Source organism: Pristiophorus japonicus, chromosome 14, assembly GCF_044704955.1.
Source record: "Pristiophorus japonicus isolate sPriJap1 chromosome 14, sPriJap1.hap1, whole genome shotgun sequence".
NCBI lineage: Eukaryota > Metazoa > Chordata > Chondrichthyes > Pristiophoridae > Pristiophorus > Pristiophorus japonicus.
Genome location: NC_091990.1, coordinates 175,472,094 through 175,493,542, shown reverse-complemented (window position 1 = coordinate 175,493,542; position 21,449 = coordinate 175,472,094). Strand labels below are relative to the sequence as shown.

Below are 21,449 nucleotides of genomic sequence, written 5' to 3'. Positions count from 1 at the left end.
CACTAAAGGCTAACGTACGATTTGCCTTCCTAACTTGCATGTAGTACCTGCATGTTAACTTTCTGATTCATGAACAAGAACCTCCAAATTCCTCTGAATACCAAATTGCACTAGTCTCTCACCTTCTAAAAAATATTCTGCTTTTCAACCCCTCCTACCAAAGTGGATAATTTCACACTTCCCCACATTATACTTCATCTGTTACCTTCTTGCCCAATCACTTCACCAGTCTATTTCACTTTGCAGCCTCTTTGCATCCTCCTCACAGCTCACTTTCCCACCTAGCTTTGTATTGTCAACAAACTTGGATGTATTACACTTGATCCCCTCATCTAAATCATTGATATAGATTGTAAATAGCTGAGGCCCAACCATTGATCCTTGTGTCACTCCATTAGTTACACCTTGCCATCCTGAAATTGACTCGTTTATTCCTAATCTCTGTTTTCTGTCCGTTAACCAATCCTCAATCTATGCTAATATATTACCCCCAATCCCATGAGCCCTAATCTTTTGTAAGAACCTCCTATGTGGCACCTTATCGAACGCCATCTGAAAATCCAAATATACCACATCCACTGGTTCACCTTATCTACTCTGCTAGTTACATCCTCAAAAAACTTAAAAAGATTGGTCAAACACGATTTCCCTCATAAAAACTGTGTTGACTCTGCCTAATCATATTCTGATTTTCCAAGTGCCTGTTTACACATTCTTAATAATAGATTCTGGCGTTTTCCCGATCACTGATGTCAGGCTGACTGCCCTTTGGTTCCCTGTTTTCTCACTCCCTCCTTTCTTGAACAGTGAGTCCACAGGGACTATTCTAGAATCTGGGGAACTCTGGAAGATCAAAACCAATGGATCTACTATCTCTGCAACCACCTCTTTTAAAACCCCAGGCTGTAGGTCATCAGGTCCAGGGGATTTGTCAGCTTTTAGTCCCATTCATTTCTTCAGTACTTTTTCTTTACTAATATTAATTCTTTAAGTTACGCAATCTCGTTAGATCCTTGGCTCCCCACAATTTCCGCTAAGTTCATTGATCCCTCTACTGTGAAGACAGAAACAAAGGGCTGGATTGTACCAACCTCAGCAGGTCTGTGGGGGGCAACGTCGGTGGCAGGTTGTCCCGGCCTTGCTGCCAGCTCCAGCCCGCTATCCAAAATGATTTTCCCCTGATTGGGCTCGTTAAGCCCGGCCAGCGGGTTTGCTGGCCAACTGAAGGAAGCGGGTTTGATGACATCTTTTGATGATGCGTCATTGGCCGGTTTCCTTAAAGGGACCATGTCAAATTAATTTTAACAGTTGTGCTGTCAGTGTTCTACAGCATTGAGGTGCAGCAAACACTTACAAGTATTGCACAAAGGTGCAGGGCTGCACTCAGGCTGTCGCATCATTTCCTCCAAATGCTTATGGAGGGAGTCACAGCACGCAGGGAGTTTCTCTTCCCTTCCAATGGGCGGAAGAGACCTCCCCAGGAGATCAACGCAGTCTGGTTGCACATTGCACAGGAAGACACAAGCAGGGATGTCATCAGGAGGGCCTGGCTGCAATGGTGCAAACCTTTCAATGATCTCCGTCGATCACAAAACGTCACTGCAAAGCCACACACTCAACCTCATCCTGCTGTGCCACTCATCACATCCCCATCACTTTGCCTTCCCTACCCTACTCTTACACATCCTTGCTCACACCAACTTACCTTGCACCTCCAAGCATCCCTCTCTATCTACATTATCACTTTCCCACCTCATGAGCCACCTCTCGCACTCACCCTCATCCTGGTCCAATTATACCAACTAATAGCACACAAATGCTGATTAGCATGAAAGGAATGGCTTGGGCATTGTAAGGATGCTTTACACTGGTGGTTTGGGGTGGTGCCAACCTGGTGCATCATGTGGCAGCCAAGCTCTACAGCATCAAGTGAAGTAAATCTGGCCATGGTGAGGCTATCCCTGGTGTCCCAGGCAGCAATGTGATCAGGTGATGATGCCCTCTTTCCTGTGCAGCATCAGTTGATTGTGGAGAAGGTTGGTGTTGTAGTTGGTGCTGCTGTTGTGCCTGGTGCTGCTGGTGTTGGGGCTGATCGTGGTGGGATTCTGAGGACCAAGGTGAGATAGTTTCAAGGGCACCAATGCTGATGTAATAGATGGCAGATGAACTTGAGATGACAGAAGCGATCTGTCAGTGGTGAGAGAGGCTATTCCAATGAGGTGACACTAGATAGAGAATTTGCTCCAAACACTTGCAACCTGCATAAAGCTCACCCTGCCTTCCAAACGCAGTAAGCAGCAGCTTCTGAGTTTGGAAATAAACAGCTGTGAGATGGGAGCTTTTATAGCACATTTGCATCTGTCAAGTAATGAAATGATTCCATGGCCATTCAACTCCCACCCTGCTTACCAGACGTGATCCCCGAGCAGCATGGACCCCATGGGCGACCTGGTAAACTCTGAAGGTGAGTTGAAAATAGTTCTTAATGGTCTGTTAACAAAGGTCATAATGACCTGAATTGCCTCCCCCGCCGCTGCGTTTCCCGATCCACTGTGTTTAAAAAAAAGCCGGTTCCACTACAACTACGGCAACTACAGGGGAATCTCCCTGCTATCAGCCACTGGGAAAGTTGTTGCTCGAGTTCTCCTCAGTCGTCTTCTCCCTGTGGCCGAGGAGCTCCTCCCGGAATCACAATGCGGATTTCGTTCCCTACGGGGCACAACGGACATGATCTTTGCAATGCGACAGTTGCAGAAAAAAATGCAGGGAGCAGCGCCAGCCCTTATACATGGACTTTTTCGATCTTACAAAGGCCTTAGACACTGTCAACCGTGAGGGTCTATGGAGCATCCTTCTCCGTTTCGGATGCCCCCAAAAGTTTGTCAACATCCTTCGCCTGCTTCACGATGACATGCCGGCCGTGATCCTTACCAACGGATCCATTACAGACCCAATCCACATCCGGACCGGGGTCAAACAGGGTTGCGTCATCGCTCCAACCCTCTTCAACCCATGCTCAACCTCACAGTCAACAAGCTTCCTGCTGGAGTGGACCTAAACTACAGAACCAGTGTGAAGCTGTTTAAGCTAGGCCGCTTCCAGGCCATGTCCAAGATCACCCCAACCTCTGTCGTTGAGCTACTGTACGTGGACGATGCCTGCGTCTGTGCACATTCAGAGCCTGAACTCTAGGATATAGTCAATGTATTCACTGAAGCATATGAAAGCATGGGCCTTACGCTTAACATCCGTAAGACAAAGGTCCTCCACCAGCCTGTTACCGCCGCCAATCATCAAGATCCACGGCGCGGCCCTGGACAATGTGGACCATTTCCCATATCTTGGGAGCCTCTTATCAACAAAGGCAGACATTGATGCAGAAATTCAACATCGCTTCCAGTGCGCCAGTGCAGCCTTTGACCGTCTGAGGAAAAGAGTGTTTTGAAGAACAGCCCCTCAAATCTACCACCAAGCTCATGGTCTACAGGGCTGTAGTAAGACCCGCCCTCCTGTATGGATCTGAGGCATGGACGATGTATAGAAGGCAACTCAAGTTACTGAAGATATATCACCAACAATGTCTCCGCAAGATCCTGCAAATCCCCTGGGAGGACAGGCGCAACAACATCAGTGTCCTCGACCAGGCTAACATCGGCAGTATTGAAGCACTGACCACACTCAATCAGCTTCGCTGGGCAGGCCACATAGTTCGCATGCCAGATACGAGACTCCCTAAGCAAATGCTTTATGCGGAGCTCCTTCATAGTAAACGAGCCAAAGGAGGACAGCGGAAATGTTATAAGGACACCCTCAAAGCCTCCCTGGTAAAGTGCGACATCACCACTGACTCTCCTGTCTCTGCCTCTAAGGGACCCATGTTTCACTAATCATTTTTACAAACGTGTAAAACTCTTATAATCTATTGGTATATTTCTCACTAGTTTACTCTCATATTCTATTTCCTCCCTCTTCATCAATTTCTCAGTCATACTTTGCTTATTTTTAAAACCCTCCCAATCCTCGGGCTTACTACTCTTTTTGGCAACACTGTAAGCTTCAATACCACCTTTAACTTCTCATGGTTGTATCACTTTTCCAGTGGATTTTTTATTCTTCAAGGGAATGTATATTAGTTGAGAGTTATGAATTATTTGTTTGCCCATGTTCTTTCTAATGAATAATTCAAATTACATCAACTTGTATTTTGCTAAACAATGAACAATTTCTTGATGAAAACAGACATTTACAGTTGAACAAAGCTATTGTTGGCAGAATACTTAACAAAAAGGAAGAAAAAAATAAAAAAACAACATTCTTTACCTCAATAATTAACTAAGAACAAATGCAAAGCAGTTATTAAACACTTTCTAAAATAATTTTACTAGAGTTCTGATCTTCGGGGTCATCAAAACAAAATGAGGCGGTGAGTAAGATCGAGCCAAATTTTAACCTCTTAACCAACAATTTCAATTTGGCTCAGTTCATTGATACTCAGCGACATATTAAAGCTATAAATCACACGTAGGCTTAGGTTACATCTTTAGAAAGCATTCATATATGTGTACTCTAAGTGTTACATTATTATGATTAACTAAGTGGTCCCATTTTGATCTTGAATTACCAAGCCAAGGATGAATCACCCGGTGCTGTCCAATCCAGCTATCACCAACCTATAATGGCTGCAGTTCAACCTAAAATTACAAAGGATATTAACTAGTATCCCCTGACTGTCCAAGTCCAACATTACATTTAAATTGATGTTGATGTGTTGTAAGATTTGGAAATGGGAGAGTGAGGGCACTATCCTCATCCCAAAGTGGAAACTAGTCAGAACAGCCATGTTTCACCTTCGCCACAATCTGCCTGATGTTTTTGTAATGGAACAACTAAATGTAACATGATCATTATATTGGCTATTTGGCAGACATGAAAGCTTTTCCAAAAGCTTTAAAGAAGGTATTCTCAAGCAATAAATGCTAAATAGGGTTGTCTACAGGGAAATAAGGGTATTAATTGTAATCACACAGATTCACTCTGTGGACCAATAAGTTTGGGTTCCTTAAACTCAGAATTGTACGTTTCCCTGACGATGACTAAAATTCTACTTAGAATTTTGCTAAAATAAATTGCATTGAACAAGGTCTGTTATACAAATCTCATTTCCTGAATGCCACATAACTGTGATAGCTTATCGACTAACACTAACATTGGAGATGAACTTATATAGTGAGTTTTTAGCTACAACCAACAGGTCACCAACAAAAAAAAACGGGCATCTCCATGGAAATAAAGAAAAGTTGAGAACCGTTTTCAAGGCCTGCTCCTGTGCACCTCCTGGTGATCAGCACATGAACAACAGGGGCAGCAATTTGGCCACACTTTTGAACAGGAAATTATATTTTGGTGCAGAAGAGAAGAAAAATAAATTGGCATAGTGGGGGAAGGGAAATAAAATGATCATAATTGGTACAATAGATGTTGAGTCCAAAATGGTCATGTACAATTCCCACAAGCCACTGACAAAGTTTTTTTTAGTGTTGCATTTGTGTCCCAAATAGCTACAGAATATTGTGAAAAATGATGGTACTGTCAATCAAGTCACAAATGCGCTGATGCGGAACACTCCATATGTAGCACTCTACATTTAAAACAGAAAGCAATATAAAATAATGTCCAAACCTGTAAAACATCATTGTTTACTGTATGAATAGAATATACATCAGCGATTGGTGCTTTATAGAAAAAAAATACTTTTTGTCAGTGCCGATAGATCTAAAATGCTTATAAGTTACGCAGTCAGCTACAGGTGCAAATCTTCATAAAACATTGGGGAGTAGGATATAAGAGCCTACTTATTTATTTCTCTCCATCTTCTCACTTGCCTGACACTCCACCTACCGCTTTCCATTCAACAGCAACAGCTTGCATTTTTATAGCGCATTTCATGTAGAAAAAGGTTCCAAAGCACTTCACAGTTTAATCAAAAAATAGACGCTAAGACAAAATAGGTGATATTAGGATGTGTGTCCAAAACCTTGGTCAAAGGGACAGGCTTTAAGGAGCATCAAAAAAGAGGAAAAGGAGGTACAGAAGCAGAGGGTTTAGGAAGGAACTTCTCCAAAGTGAGACCTTGGTGGTTGAAGGCGGTGTTCAGGAGACCACCATCACAGGAACAGAGAGTTCATGGCTGGGTGGGGGTGTCGTGGGCGGGGGAGGGGGTGGGGGTTGGTGGTTGTAAGGCAGAGGATGTTACAGCGATAGGGAGGCAGGCATTGTTACGTTGGTGGAAGTAAATAGTCATTGTGACAGAGAGGACGGATGCTCAGCTCAGGATCGGATAGAATGCTGAGGTTGTCAGCAGCCTGAGACAGTGGCCGGGGAGGGAGTTTGAATCGGTGGTAAGGGTATGGAGTTTGTGATGCGGGATGACGAGGATGCCTTCAGTCTTCCCAATGTTTAGTTGAAGGAAATTGTGGTTTATCCAAGATTGGTTGCAAAACAAGCAGTCTGACAATACAGGGGTCAGTAGAGTGTTTCAAGAGGTGGCAGAGTTGGGTATCAGTAGCGCACACATGGCACCTTACCTCGCCTCTGCAGATGATGTCACCAAGGAGAGGAAGGTGCCAAGGATAGATCCTTGAGGGAGTCCAGAGGTGACAGTGTGAGGGTGGGGAATTCACCATAATCCCAGTTCTCTGCCAAGTAGCCTGATTCGTGATGTTCTGCAGCTCTAAACCTTTCTGCCTACCTGATTCAGCCATCAGACTCACCACCTCCCCATCTATCGACCAGCACTATTTGTGGTGTACTTTGTAAACTATTGTCCCTGATCTGTTGATTATATTTATCACATCAACGGGGTTGACATTTCAACTGGTCTGGCAATATAACACGGGCTCAACTGATATTCCTGGTCTATGAAAATACTATATATATAAATGCTTTCAATTCAAATCTTCCTAAAAATTTATAAATATATGTTTTAGATACTAGGCAAGTATTACATGCCAAATATCTTTACTCAAGAAATGACCATAATACTGACATCACTTGTGGAGATATTAATCAAATTGCATGGCTGGCTGGGATAAATTTTCTATCATTTTTGAAGTTTGCCGTCCAATGTGAATTGATTTGAACTCAAATGGAAGGGGTTAAATACTCATTATCATGGGAACTAAGGTTAGATTTTAAAATGTATTATCCAGTCCAAAGGTATGCAATGAAATAATCACACAACACTGACATTGCTGTGTATACCATGATTACAAACCTGGAAACGTATCCTGCAAGATGCTTTGCCCTGATGTCCGTGCTACTTTACCAATAACATTATAGTATCTCAGTTGTAAGGGCAGTGCTCAGTTGTGGAACTGAGACAAGACAAGGCATATTTGAGGATCAATTGCGGGTCTAGCTGAACTCTCATCATCATCATAGGCAGTCCCTCGGAATCAAGGAAGACTTGCTTCCACTCTTAAAATGAGTCCTTAGGTGGCTGAACAGTCCAATACGAGAACAACAGACTTGGTCACAGGTGGGACAGATAGTCGTTGAGGGAAAGGGTGTGTTGAACAGGTTTGCCGCACACTCTTTCTGTTGCCTGCGCTTGACTTCTGCATGCTCTCGGCGATAGCAAAGAGGAGCTGTAATTGGCTTCGGTGTTCTCGGGCAGCGTGGAGGCCCCGACCTGTAAGGAACATCAGCGGCAGGTTGGGGCCATAAAAGGAGCGGGGAGCGGCGGCCATGGGCAGCGTGGAGGCATACCAATGCAAGGTACAGCGCGAGCTGGTGTAGGAGGGGCATCAAGATCCAGGTCGGTGATTGGAGCATGGGCAGATAGAGCAGAAGCGGCGAGACAATGTGAAGGGATGTGATCAGGGCTCAGGAGAGGCACGGGCCAGCCCACACTGTGATATGTGTGCGCACTAGGTCCGTGCAGCAGAACTGGTCTCCAGTTGTCTTGGGTAATCCTTGCCACTGGACTAAGACCTAGCTCTGTCAAGCCCGTGTGGTGGCTGGTGTGCAACGGCCACCACAAGTTAAAAAAATCCACGCACAGACATCGTCCACCCTTCAGGATGTAGTTCGCGTCCTTCATTGAAACTCCTGTGAACTCATTCTTTTTTTGGCGTGGAAGCAAGTCATCCTCGTTTCGAGGGACTGCCTATGATGATGATGATGATGATGATGATGTTCTTGGGATAAGGAATTGGGGGGGGTGGGGTGGTGATGGGAGTACATTCTTGATAGCTTCCCAGCGATCTCTTATCCACCAAGAAATGGTGTGACTACACTCAAAACACAATCAAGGCTCACACAAGAAGAATGTACACTTGGATGAGGTACCAGTGTGGCTGATTCCTGTGGATCCATACCAGCAGAAATGGGCATTTTCAGAAAAATTAGAAGGGAAAGGGGGAAATTAGCGCAAACCATGTCTCTGTATTGCGTACATGAACATTGTTATCTTCTGTTTTCCAGGTAAATATAGTCTCCTGTGACGGAAAGTGCCCCTCAGCCAGTATTTACAATTACAGCATTAACACACATGCCAGATTCTGTAAGTGCTGCAGGGAAATGGGGCTACAGAAACGCACAGTGCAGCTGTACTGTAGCAGCAACTCTACCTGGGTCAATTATTCTATCCAAGAACCCACAGACTGCTCCTGCCAGTGGTCCTAGAGACTGATGGGCAAAAAATTAACAAAAAAAACTGTATTATCTGTGATTCAAACAAAGGTTTGTGAAGATCTGTAGTTTGGTGCCATATGCAAACTACTCCAATTAATCCCAATCTATATTTAGGCATCTTAATTTTTATTTTAGTTTTGCTGCATTTTCTGAGGATTCTTTCTTTCATCCACTTCACCATTCTCTTTCATCACTCACGACCTGAAACAGTCCAGTGACTGCACACACAAAAGAAAAGCTCTATCTTTTACTCGCTTATGCTTGCCAAAGAAATTCAGCTATTTGGAGCCTAACTTATGCAGGTTATCATTCCTCCAATTGTCCCTGACGTTATAAACTTGCTTCTCTGTAAGTGAACTTAAAATAGTCTGAGGTGTTTGATGCTGGCAGAATGTGCCCAAATTGAAAGTGTTCCATTCTCTGACACTAACATCCCTCACCCAGATGAGCACAAACTTCACAAACATATTTTACAAAAATAGTCTTTCACAAATCATAACCACGTCATTTTTTTAATAAAACCCTTTTTTAATGAAAATGCAGGCATCTGTCTATGTCATAAGGAACCTGTGTTGTACAGAACTGTTGCCTAGTCATACCAATGGGTTTATTAAAATATATTGAATGTTGTATTTTTATTCCTGATAGTTTGTTAAGTTTAAGGCAGTCACTGTGACCTTTACCTCAAATATTTTACTGTTTATGATTCTTTTGAAATTATATATAAGTTAGAACTTTGATTAAGGAAGATTAACGCAGCAGAAAAATGATCAAAATAGGTTTTGACATAGCTACATGGTACATGGAGGGGAATTTGTTCATATACAGAACCCAAACAATCAGCTGTATATTTCTGTGCACTTTATTTAAAGATTAAAACAAATAAAACCAAACAAACTTTCTTTGTACTTGTGTGTATGTGATATTTAGCTCAAATCATTCTGTTAACCTTGAGGAATTATTTTCTAACATATACAGTGTGTTGCTTTTCAATTATATACACAGAGTATGCGATTCGCTAACAGAAAAGAACCCTGTTGACTGCTATTTATATAAATAAAGATACAAAATAAGTGGACAGACAATTGTGATCAGTATGTCTATGATTTTCTGATATGCACTGGCTACATGCATGGCCCCGCGTTGCAAAATTTACTCTATAGATTATAGTGTTTTCTTTAATATATAAAGGATGTCCATTCTATGGCCTCAATTTTGGCCCAGCCTGTTTTTCAGCGTATTCTGTTCTGAGATGCGCCGAAAAATGTTGTTGCCACTTTGGCCGCTGTATGGCCTCTTCCCTGCAGTCGCGCAGCGTGGCCAGTCGAGTCGGGGGTGGAGCCAGCATCCTGCGCCGAAAACTGTGCCGGGTTGTCTGCACATGCGCAGTGGAGTGCGCTGGTGATGTCTGCGACAACAGTCGGTCTCTGCGTGAGAGATCGAACGCACCGGGAGACCACTCGGCCAGGGCTTGGGGCGGTGATTTCTATCAGTTCTCCTGCCCGCCCCTAGCCCAGGCCGAGTGACCTCCCGCACTGGCCAGCCCGCTGCCTTCCTGGGCCAAGTTTGAAGATGAAGCTAGGACTTGCTTAAATGTTTTATTTTTTATTGAATTCTTATTACTTTTTGTTTGCAAGGTTTGGTGATTTGTAAGGCTTTGGTGGTTTAGGTGCAGGCAGGTCCTCTCCGCTTCCCGCCCCTATCCCAGGCTGAATGGCCTCCGATGTACTTACCTGCACCGATTTCTTTAACTCTCCGCAAGGGTTTTCTGAAGTGGCCACATACGCTGGCCTGAGTCGATTTGGAGTAACTATTAGCTGGCCGAAGTTGCCTAAATAGGCAGAACTGGCATAGTGGCTGGTAACATAGAAACATAGAAACATTGGAAATAGGTGCAGGAGTAGGTCATTCGGCCCTTCGAGCCTGCAACACCATTCAATAAGATCATGGCTGATCATTCTCTCAGTACCCCTTTCCTGCTTTCTCTCCATACCCCTTGATCCCCTTAACCGTAAGGGCCATATCTAACTCCCTCTTGAATATATCCAATGAACTGGCATCAACAACTCTCTGCGACAGGGCATTCCACAGGTTAACAACTCTCTGAGTGAAGAAGTTTCTCCTCATCTCAGTCCTAAATGGCTTACCCCTTATCCTAAGACTATGTCCCCTGGTTCTGGACTTACCCAACATCGGGAAAATTCTTCCCGCAAAAATCCTGTCCAGTCCCATCAGAATCTTATATGTTTCTATGCGATCCCCTCTCATCCTTCTAAACTCCAGTGACTAATGGCCCAGTTGATCCAGTCTCTCCTCATATGACAGTCCAGCCATTCCTGGAATCAGTTTGGTGAACCTTCGCTGCACTCCCTCAATAGCAAGAACGTCCTTCCTCAGATTAGGAGACCAAAACTGAACACAATATTCCAGGTGAGGCCTCACTAAGGCCCTGTACAACTGCAGTAAGACCTCCCTGCTCCTATACTCAAATCCCCTAGCTATGAAGGCCAACATACCATTTGCCTTCTTCACCGCCTGCTGTACCTGCATGCCCACTTTCAGTGACTGATGAACCATGACACCCAGGTCTCGTTGCACCTCCCCTTTTCCAACACCCTTTTTTTGAGAAAAAAAACAAACCTAAAAAAATCATAACTAACTCAGTTACACTGGTGCAAATTGATTGGGGAAAATAGGGATTTTTAAGTTACGCCAGAAAAACCAAGTTACTCCAAAAAAAAACTGGAGCAACTCCTGGCCAAAATTGAGCCCCATAAAACTATCTTAACTCCCTTAAACTCTTTCATTATTTTGAAAATCCTTTAACCATGTTCCAGTGAAAAAAGCCCCAATTTTATTCCTGTTGGTACCTCTCCTGAGCATATTGTGTGACTCAGTGCAATTTTCCATTCATTATCATACCTGTATTCAACTTACTTACTATCTCACCATGAATGTGACCAATGAATTGATTTTATTAGCATCGCACACTGTTTCTCACTGCTAACTATAAACCGGACCTAATAGTAAGAAAAGTAGAACAGAATTGGTTTAAAAAAACAATAGCACATATTTCAATTTTATGAATCACTGAGATCGGAACTTCCATGTTGATGGAGTTTTGGTGAAGTTTTCTCTTGTGTTCTCAAACTACAAAACATCAGCTGAACGGTCCTGGAGAGATAACTAAAGCTGCTCTCTTCATATGCCATCAACATATTTTATAAATTGATCTGAGAACGTTAAGGAGAGTACCTACTGAAGCAGACCAAGGCTGGTACAGAATGCATGTTCCAGCAATCTCTCTCGTGACTGAGATTGTCTGCTGATAGCCGGAATGCAACTTTTTGATTGGTCAGGAATGCTGCAGAATGTTATATTTCAAGGAATAATAAAGCATTTGGGAGTGAACTGAAACGTTTAATCTCAGAGTTCTGCAGGCATCAGAGCTACTCCACTGACTCGAGCACCAGTAATTTACTGCCATTCTTGTGTTGTCACACATCTATTATTTAGCTTCACTTTTTAACAGTCCTTAATGTATACTTAAAAAAAGCATATATTTTTATCTATCCTTTCCTGCAGATAATAAAACTTACTGCCACAGGCATTGGCAGTCATCTGTCACCTCACCCAAGAGCCCATTCTTCATGTGTTACCCTGGATAGTGAATGTTGGCAGATTATCTGACCATGAAGGGAATCACAGCTCAAACCAACCCATCAGGAGTGGAATCTGTGACTCATTTTTCCCAGGAGCATTGAGACCAATTACAATGTCCCTCAATCCTGAACTATAACAACTTACATCTCCATGGTACTCCTCATGTAATAAATAACATCAGAACACTTAGGAAAGTGGAAAAGGTGCAAAGAATTTAGAGTGGAGCCTGAAGGCACTGTGACAGAAGGATTTTTATGGTAGAGAACATGTGAAGTGGTTTACAGAGACAATTCCAGAGGACAGGGATTAAAGGAATGAGCTTTATGTCAAAGGGAAAACGGGTAACAAGGAGTCATTCAGAGTCCCTCTACTTGAGATTTTGTAACACAGACCTGGGATTGAACCCAGGACTTTCTGGTCTGTGTGGAACAGTGCCATGTCAGATAATGCATAAACTTATAGTGTCACACTCATAGTAAAGGAAAAAAATTACATGACGCTAAAATTTAAACTTTTGGTATTAAAGTGCATTGTTTTAAAATCTTGATTGTGTTGAAGACTGGATCTGCAAAGTCTGTGGTGAGATTAGCTGAAGGTTGCTTAAACATGGAGAAAGAATGTCAAGCGTGTACTAAGTTCAGGATAGTGAAGGACAAGACCCAGACGGCCCAGAGATTGACATCGGAAGCAACCCTTATCCATTTATCTTAAACAAATCCCTGCTGTCATCTTCTGATCTATCCTTTCTCCTCCGAGTTCAAAGCAGCTCAGGCCTCAGGATTGCCTTTTTACTGCCTGTTTGAGGAAAATAATTAAATTAGAGGGAAATGAGCACTTGTCCTTGGTGACCATTTCAGCTTTAAAGTATTTTGAAGTCAAGAGGGTCTCATTAGTGGATTCTTTCATCCGATGCCTCATACGATAAATAAAGGCAGTCCAAGAACATGGAAAGTGAAAGGGTATGGACACCTGGGCAAGCCTAGCCAATTGCCTTCCACACCTCCTCTGATGTGAAGAATCTGATTATTATTCTCATGTATACTTCAGGCAAAAAATGTTTAAGTTGTCACAAAAATAAATAGATAAACAAAAATTACCGCCACCACAATTAAGATAAAGTACAATAGACTTATATCAGTAACAAACGCACACAGCGCAGACATGGGCACCCTATATAATGGTGCACACATCATACAGGAGATGTGCTCTGCTATTACAGAAGCTGTACCCTGTTAATATGGAGCATATATTATACCAATGATTTTCTGATGCTACATTGGTGGCAAGTACAGGTTGCAAATTTACATAGAATTACATGGAATTATACAATACAGAAACAGGCCATTCGGCTCAACCAGTCCTTGCTGGTGTTTATGTTCCACTCAAGCCTCCTCCTATCCTTCCTCATCTAACTCTATCAGCATCACCTTCTATTGCCTTCACTCTCAAAGAGCTATCCAATTAGTCCTACTCCCCTGCCCGTTCCCCATTTCCCTGTAAATTTTTCCTCTTCAAGTATTTATCCAATTCCCTTTTGAAAGGTCATGTTGAATCTGCTTCCACTGCCCTTTCAGGCCGTGCAATGCAGACCATCATAACTCACTGTGTAAAAAAAGTTTCTCCTCTTCTTGTCTCTGGTTCTTTTTGCCTTTTACCTTAACTCTTTAAAGGCTAAGATCCAGGTCAAGGAAGGTATTCCCCCTGATCAGTAGCGACTGATCTTTGCTGGAAAACATTTGGAGGATGGTTGTACTCTCTCTCTGATTACAACATCCAGAAGGAGTCAACTCTACAACTCGTACTGAGACTTCGGGTGATGCCAAGAAGAAGTCGTCGTCTTACACCATCCCAAAGAAGAACCAGCATAAGATGAAGGTGGTCAAGCTTGCTGCCCTCAAATATTACAAGATTGATGTGTTGTGTATGTATAACATAGGTATATACCCTGTACCCTCAATGTACAGTTACATAAGACCACTGGATGTACCTTCACACTGTATACACTATGACTGTACCACCAGGTAGAGACCTAGGGGTCACCTGTACACGACAGGTAACCAGGTATAAAAGGGAGCTCACCATACTGTACCCTCACCCAGGAGCTGCAATAAATGGACTAAGGTCACCACAGTTCAAGTATAATACCTTGCCTCATGGAGTCATTACTCGAGTGCTTACAGACACAATATGATGAATATGGGAAAATCTATCATCTACGACGCGAGTGTCCTTCTGAGGAGTGTGGTGATGGTGTGTTCATGGCCAGTCACTTCAACAGGCTGGGAAGTGTTGTCTGACATACTGCTTCAACAAGGCTGAAGATGCATAATTGTGTAGATTTTAATAAACTATGTTGGAAAAATTAAAAGTAAATCTGTAACTGCTGATTACTGGAAACAGTTTGTCGTTATTTACTCTATCAAAATGCCTCATGATTTTGAACACCTCTATTAAAACTTCCCTTAACTTTCTCTGCTCTAAGGAGAACAACCCCAACTTCTCTAGCCTCTCCATGTAACTGAAGTCCTGCATCCCAGATACCATTCTACTAAATCTCCTCTACACTCTCGCTAAGGTCTTGACATCCTTCCAAAAGTGTGGTTCCCAAGAGTGCAGAACCACATAGATGGCACAATTGTACTGTGCGAACAATGAGCCTGGCTACCACCTCCTAACAGAAGGGGTGCTTCACTGGGGAGGATGCCCTTTGATTCTCGTTGCACCCACCTCATGCAGGAATACATTCAATTTGCCTGTCACCAGACAGAAAGTTAAGTCCTGCTCAAAGCCATACACATTATCACCCTAAAACCAACTTAAAAGCCTGACACATTTATAGTTTCATTATTAAAGGTTCTTAAACAAATACTTAATGAAGAGTATTTTGGTATAAAATTGCAAAGCTAAGTATTGATATTTTCTTTGAGGCCTACTAAAATCAGGTTTAGTGGTCAACTTGGGGATCAATTACTTAATGTCACTATTTACTCATCCTGTAATCCCTTAGACAATAAGGAAAGCTTGTTTGGCAGCACTTTCTGGAGCATAGCTTCTGAACATTACTCCTCTCTCTAATTGCCTTTGAAGCATCTAATTTGAAACCTTATATCCTGTGTTTAAACTATCAAAACAGGCCAAAGTAAGCTGTTGCTTCCTGCGATGAGTAAAGCTGTTAAAAAATAATAACAGCATATTGAGGTCTTGGATTTCGCAACCTGCCGCTCGCATTTATAGACCAAAGATAACGTTTTCAAAAACATTTTGCAAATCAGGGAATATAGTAATGAGATATCCACAACAGAAGTGGGGTGGGGAGGTGGGCGGGGGATCAGCTAAAGCGGGTCACAGACCTATTTTTATTCACAGGAAAAATAATCGATTTTGGGAATGGCCTGGTTGGGTAATGGAGGCAAAATCATTAGATTCAGCAGCGAGGAGAAAATTGAAAGGCTCAAGAAAAAACTAGACCTTAATCATCATCTCACTGATCTGATCTTCTCTAATGCAACTGGGGCTAAGGCCATCACTAGGGAATGGTATTGAGAGCCAAATTCTGTACCAACCCCTGCTATATTTGACTGTACCAAAATTAAGAAAATGGTACATTTTACATAAAGGGGGTAATATTGCTCTGCACCCCAATTGGGGGAAGTCCCGCGCCCGCCACGCAATTGCCCTTACCGCCCCCATACGAAGCAGAGCACAATATCACGTGCTCCGCTTCCTTTGGGGACACAAAACTAGCTGGGATTGTGAGTTGTGAGGAGGATGTAAAGTCGCTGCAAGGCGATTTAGATAGGTTGAGTGAGTGGACAAGCACATGGCAGATGCAGTATAACGTGGATAAATGTGAAGTTATCCACTTTGGTAGGAAAAACATAAGGACAAAGTATTATTTAAATGGTGATGGCTTGGGAAGTGTCGATGTACAGAGGGACCTTGGTGTCCTTGTACACCAGTCATTGAAAGCGAACATGCAGGTGCAGCAAGCAGTTAGGAAGGCAAATGGTTTGTTGGCCTTCATTGCAAGAGGATTTGAGTACAGGAACAAGGATGTCTTACTACAGTTATACAGGGCCTTGGTGAGACCGCACCTGCAGTGTTGTGTGCAGTTTTGGTCTCCTTACCTAAGAAAGGATATACTTGCCATAGAAGGAGTGCAGCGAAGGTTCACCAGACTGATTCCTGGGATTGCAGGAGTCGTATGAGAAAAAATTGGGTCGACTAGGCCTGTATTCACTAGAGGTTAGAAGAATGAGAGGGGATCTCATTGAAACGTATAAAATTCTGACTGGGTTGGATAGACTGGATGCTGGGAGGATGTTTCACCTGGCTGGGAAGTCTAGAACAAGGGGTCACAGTCTCAGGATACGGAGTAGGAAATTTAGGACCTAGATGAAGAGACATTTTTTCACTCAGAGAGTGGTGAACCTGTGGAATTCTCTACCACAGAAGGCTGTGGAGGCCAAGTCACTGAATATATTTAAGAGGAAGACAGATAGATTTCTAGAAACAAAAGGTTTCAAGGGGAATGGGGGAAAAGCGAGAATATGGTGTTGAGATAGAGGATCAGCCATGATCATATTGAATGGCGGTGCAGACTCGAAGGGCCGAATGGCCTACTCCTGCTCCTATTTTCTATGTTTCTATGTAACCAGGGTGCTACTGGGGAGCTGAGGGATGTGCTACGTGGACACACCACGTAGCGCTGACGCACTTCAACGCCTCTCCTCTTCACTTAAAGGGGAGGGCCACTGCGCGCTCTGGAAGGCCTCTGACAGCCTCCACTCGACCACCAGAGCTGTGTGCGACCCGGCCTGGACCCTGGCACCCAAAACAGTGTGCTGGGCTGCACGGTGGCGGCCCGGACCACAATAGGGCCGCCATCGTTGAACCGACCCGAGTCGGCAGGCAAAAAAAAGATGCCGATCCGGGACGCTGGTGCCCTCCCCTAGAGCAGATGTCGGCCAGCATTGACATCTGCTCGCACCAGCCCCACATGGCGTTAAGGGGGCGGCGGGCGATGAGGGCTCACCGTGCAAACTCACTGGCAATTTCTGGGAAGGCGGTAGCGCCCCCCTTCCCCAGGCGAGAAGTCTCCTCCGCGGGGCTATAAAAAGGGGCAATTTCGCCCTCAAACATCCTTCTCCTTGAGAAGTATCAAAGTTCATCTAATCTATTCTTTTTGAAAGAAAGAGAATGTAAGGCATGGGCTTGGGGCCTCCCATGTTGGATGCAGCAACAGCTATGTCAAGTTTATCAGTAATTTTTTTTTTCAAACATTGTGATCTGGAAATACTCAGACATGTGGTACATACACACATAAACAATTCCAGTTAATCCTTTGAAAGCCAAATGGATAACTGCACTGCCCACTGTAGTATTGAGTCATACAGACCAGAAGATCCTGACTTGCTGTCTGACTTGTGCTGAGTTTGTTGGGTCACAGCTGGGGGCAGCAAATGGAATACAATATTTGGCCTCAGAGATGGTGAACTAATGAAGCTACTGGGCTTATTCACATCACATTTGATTACAGCAATATATTAACAGTCACCTTTTTATTTCACAGTTAAAATGCTCCCTCCACTGTATAACGTCCAAGATTTGAGCTAATTAGTACAAGTTGTAAACTTTTTAATATTTGTTTCTATAAAAGTTGAGCCAATCAAAAAAGCATGACAGATTGTTTTATTTTGCAGATACTGTTAATGCATGTTATACCCAAAACATTTAACATATTAATAGATAATGCACATCTAGGTTTGTGGGAATTTTGGATACTATAATGATCACATCAAAGTGATATAACTGCCTTATAACAGTCAGCTGGGGCTCAGGACCATTGTTCACTTTGTAATTGTGGCCAATGCCTCAGCAATACTCTCAAGTAACGTAAACAGGGTGCCCACCCACTCTCCTGGGCACCCATCCACACCGGGCACCAACCCACTCACCCCCCCCATACTTCTCCTTGTTCACCTGAATCCAGGGATACAACGAAACAAATTGCCTTGATCCTTAGTTCACATTACTCCCAGCATTTGCTTCAGCCACACGAACAAAATCAAGATGGCGGTGCATCTAATGTATCATCCCCAATCAAACATGGATATATGTACAATTAATTCTTTAAATGTGTAAAGTGCAATTTAAAAGATAACCACAATGCCTATTACACACCAAAGAATAACAATGCTATGCTACCATGAACCTTCCCCGCAATCGCATTGAATATTATCATCTGTCCTCCAAGTTCTCTACTCCTGTACTTGTGCTCATTTTAAATGTAGATAAGCACCATACACATTTCAACAAAACATAGGATGACATTAATAACTTTACTTTCTGTCAGCTTTCTGTGGCTCACAATTTCCTTATGTTTATGACACCTGGGAGTCCCTGGCCAAAAACCGCCCTAAGTGGAGGAAGAGCATCTGGGAGGGCGCTGAGCACCTCGCGTCTCATCGCCGAGAGCAGCGGAAATAGCGTGCGGCAAACCTGTCCCTCAACGACTATCTGTCCCACCTGTGACAGGGACTGTGGCTCTCGTATTGGACTGTTCAGCCACCTAAGGACTCATTCTAAGAGTGGAAGCAAGTCTTCCTCGATTCCGAGGGACTGTCTATGATGATGATGACAATTTCCTTACAGGGTGGAGACCTGCCAGCCAGGGTCACCCTTTAACCCGCGATGTTGTGCTGGACAAGAGCGACTGCAGGATGATCTTTTCTCGTGAATACCAGAGCTTAGATCAGAATGCCCGCCATACTTTGTGAGGCTGAGCCTTGGGGCTGGAGCCTGCTGCAGCCCCCCCTCACTCTCCCCCCTCATTTCCATCTGTTTTTACAATAAAATCATTTTGAAGAAATAGCGATACATCCCAAGTATAATTGTGCAAGGCATGCCCTGCTGGCGGCACGTACAGTGAGAGACCACAGAACACATGCTGAGGATCTGCTGTTAAATCCCAGTCACAACGACTCATTCAGAAATTTACTAAGGGGGTTTCAAGCTGAATATTTCAAAGATTACAAAGCGAGATCAACCAAGTTTCTCCCCCAAGGGCCCTCCGCCAACACTTGCCAGGCTAAGGACACACTGCCGCTATGAACTTTACACAGGAAATCAGTAAACTTGGCTCTGCTATTCTGTACATCCCACTTGAATTGCCTTTATGTGTTTTTTTGCCATTTTGTTCCCAGATCTTTGTCGTAAAACAATCAATAGTGCAGCATTTGTGCAACAGTTAAAGAACACTTCCTTTTAACTAAAAGGGTCATGAATTTATAGTAATTATAAATCATAAACAGCCACAAACAGTTATTTTAGAAGGATAAGTGCATCTCATTGTTTCACCAGCGCTCCGAACCCAGCTGTTGCACTGAAATTAATGATGCAATTGTAACATTCTTGTTCTATATTCTACACAGCCTCTATTATAACCTAGGGCATTCCCAGTCTGTAAGACTCAATTTAATAGTCCATGCATTTATCAATGGAGCTGTTGAGGAGCTCATTTTAATTTTATTAGCCCCCTTGTACATCAAAGTTTTAATTCCACCTCACTTCAGCCTCACTTCAACATTTTGTTACAGATGAAAAATAATGTTTTAAAAAGTATTAATGTTGAGAGAAAGCAAACAAGCCTTTTTCTGCTACTATCAATCTGCAAAAAAAAACACTCTTTAATTGGCTTCAGAATGTGCCATTATTTGCAGCAATTAACACTATATAATCTTAAAGGTGCTGATCAGTTTACACACAGCTGCATCATAGCATCAGAACGCAATATTGCATGTGTCTGTCCTTATAAGCGGGGAAATTCAATACAGCCCGCAACGCGAGATTTGCTCACGCCTATTTAGAAAGAGAAGGCAGCACATCAATTTGATGTTTCCTGCTAATTTAAATGACTTTAACGACTCATCATCATCATCATAGGCTGTTCCTCGAATCGAGGATGACTTGCTTCCCCGCCAAAATGTTCACAGGTGTTTCAATGAAGGACCTATAATTCCAGATCCCGAACTACATCCTGAAGGGTGGAAGATGCCTGTTCATGGATTTTTTTAACGTGGGGTGGTCGTTGCACACCAGCCACCACACGGGCTTGACAGAGCTAGGTCTTGGTCCAGTGGCAAGGGTTAACCAGGACGACTGGAGACCAGCTCTGCTGCACGGACCTAGTGCACACACATATCGCAGTGTGGACTGGGCCCGTATTGCCCCTGGACCCACGCCTCTTCTGGGTCCCAAACTCACGCCTCTCTTGGGCCCCAATCATGTCACTCTACAATCTCCCGCCGTTCCTTCGCCCCGACCTCACCGCTCCTGCTGTACCTGCCCACGCTCCAGTCAGCAACCTGGATCTTGGCAACGTCCAATCTAGTCGCCCTCTTCGCTGCCGTTGCTCTCCTGCTCCAGCACGTGCTGCTCGCTGGAGTGATACGCTGCCACACTGCTCCTTCTGCTCCCGGCCTGCTCCGTTGGTGCTCGCAGGCCGGGGGCTGCACAGACAGTTTAGCGACTATCGCACTTCTGCAGGCTATGAGCCCAGTATGAGACCAAAATCACGCTGCTGGAACAACACTGCATTTCCTTGCAGCAAGGCTGTTAGTTTTCAAGGCAGTCTGTAGCCCCTAAAGATGAACTACCTTCTGAAATGTTTTTTTAAATCATTCACAGTCTCTAGCCCTTAAAACTGAATTGCCTTCTGCTCATAAAAAAAAATGGTAAAAGTGCTTCAGCACTAATACAAATGGCTCAACAGGCAAGGGAACGGGCACCCAGGGTCTTCGATACAGCAATGCAGCGATGTACAGGGGGTCAACAATGGAAGAAAAGTCTTCTACCCACAGGGGGTCAGGAGACCCTGCTGACAGAAGGATGTGGGTCAGATTGCTGAGGTCATCACCTACAGCAGAGTCCTCCCCCACCCCACCGGGACCTGGCTCCAAGTGCCCGAAGATGTTTCATGACTTCAGACGATGTGGTCAAGGTCAGTGAATGCATCTTCAAAAAACTTCTCCTATTAACTGCACCACCAGCCTCACACACTGCTCAGTGCTTGAACCCCACCCCTCATCACT

The 21,449-nt window shown here is 43.8% G+C and overlaps 1 protein-coding gene across 1 annotated transcript in view; it reads left to right on the top strand.

Moving 5' to 3' along the window:
- Positions 1 to 8,685, top strand: part of otog (otogelin) — a 350,354-nt gene extending 341,669 nt beyond the window's left edge. The window contains exon 53 of the mRNA XM_070898763.1: positions 8,485 to 8,685. Coding sequence (XP_070754864.1) covers positions 8,485 to 8,685 — 201 coding nt within the window. The remainder of the gene's footprint in view (positions 1 to 8,484) is intronic.
- Positions 8,686 to 21,449: the final 12,764 nt, after the last annotated feature.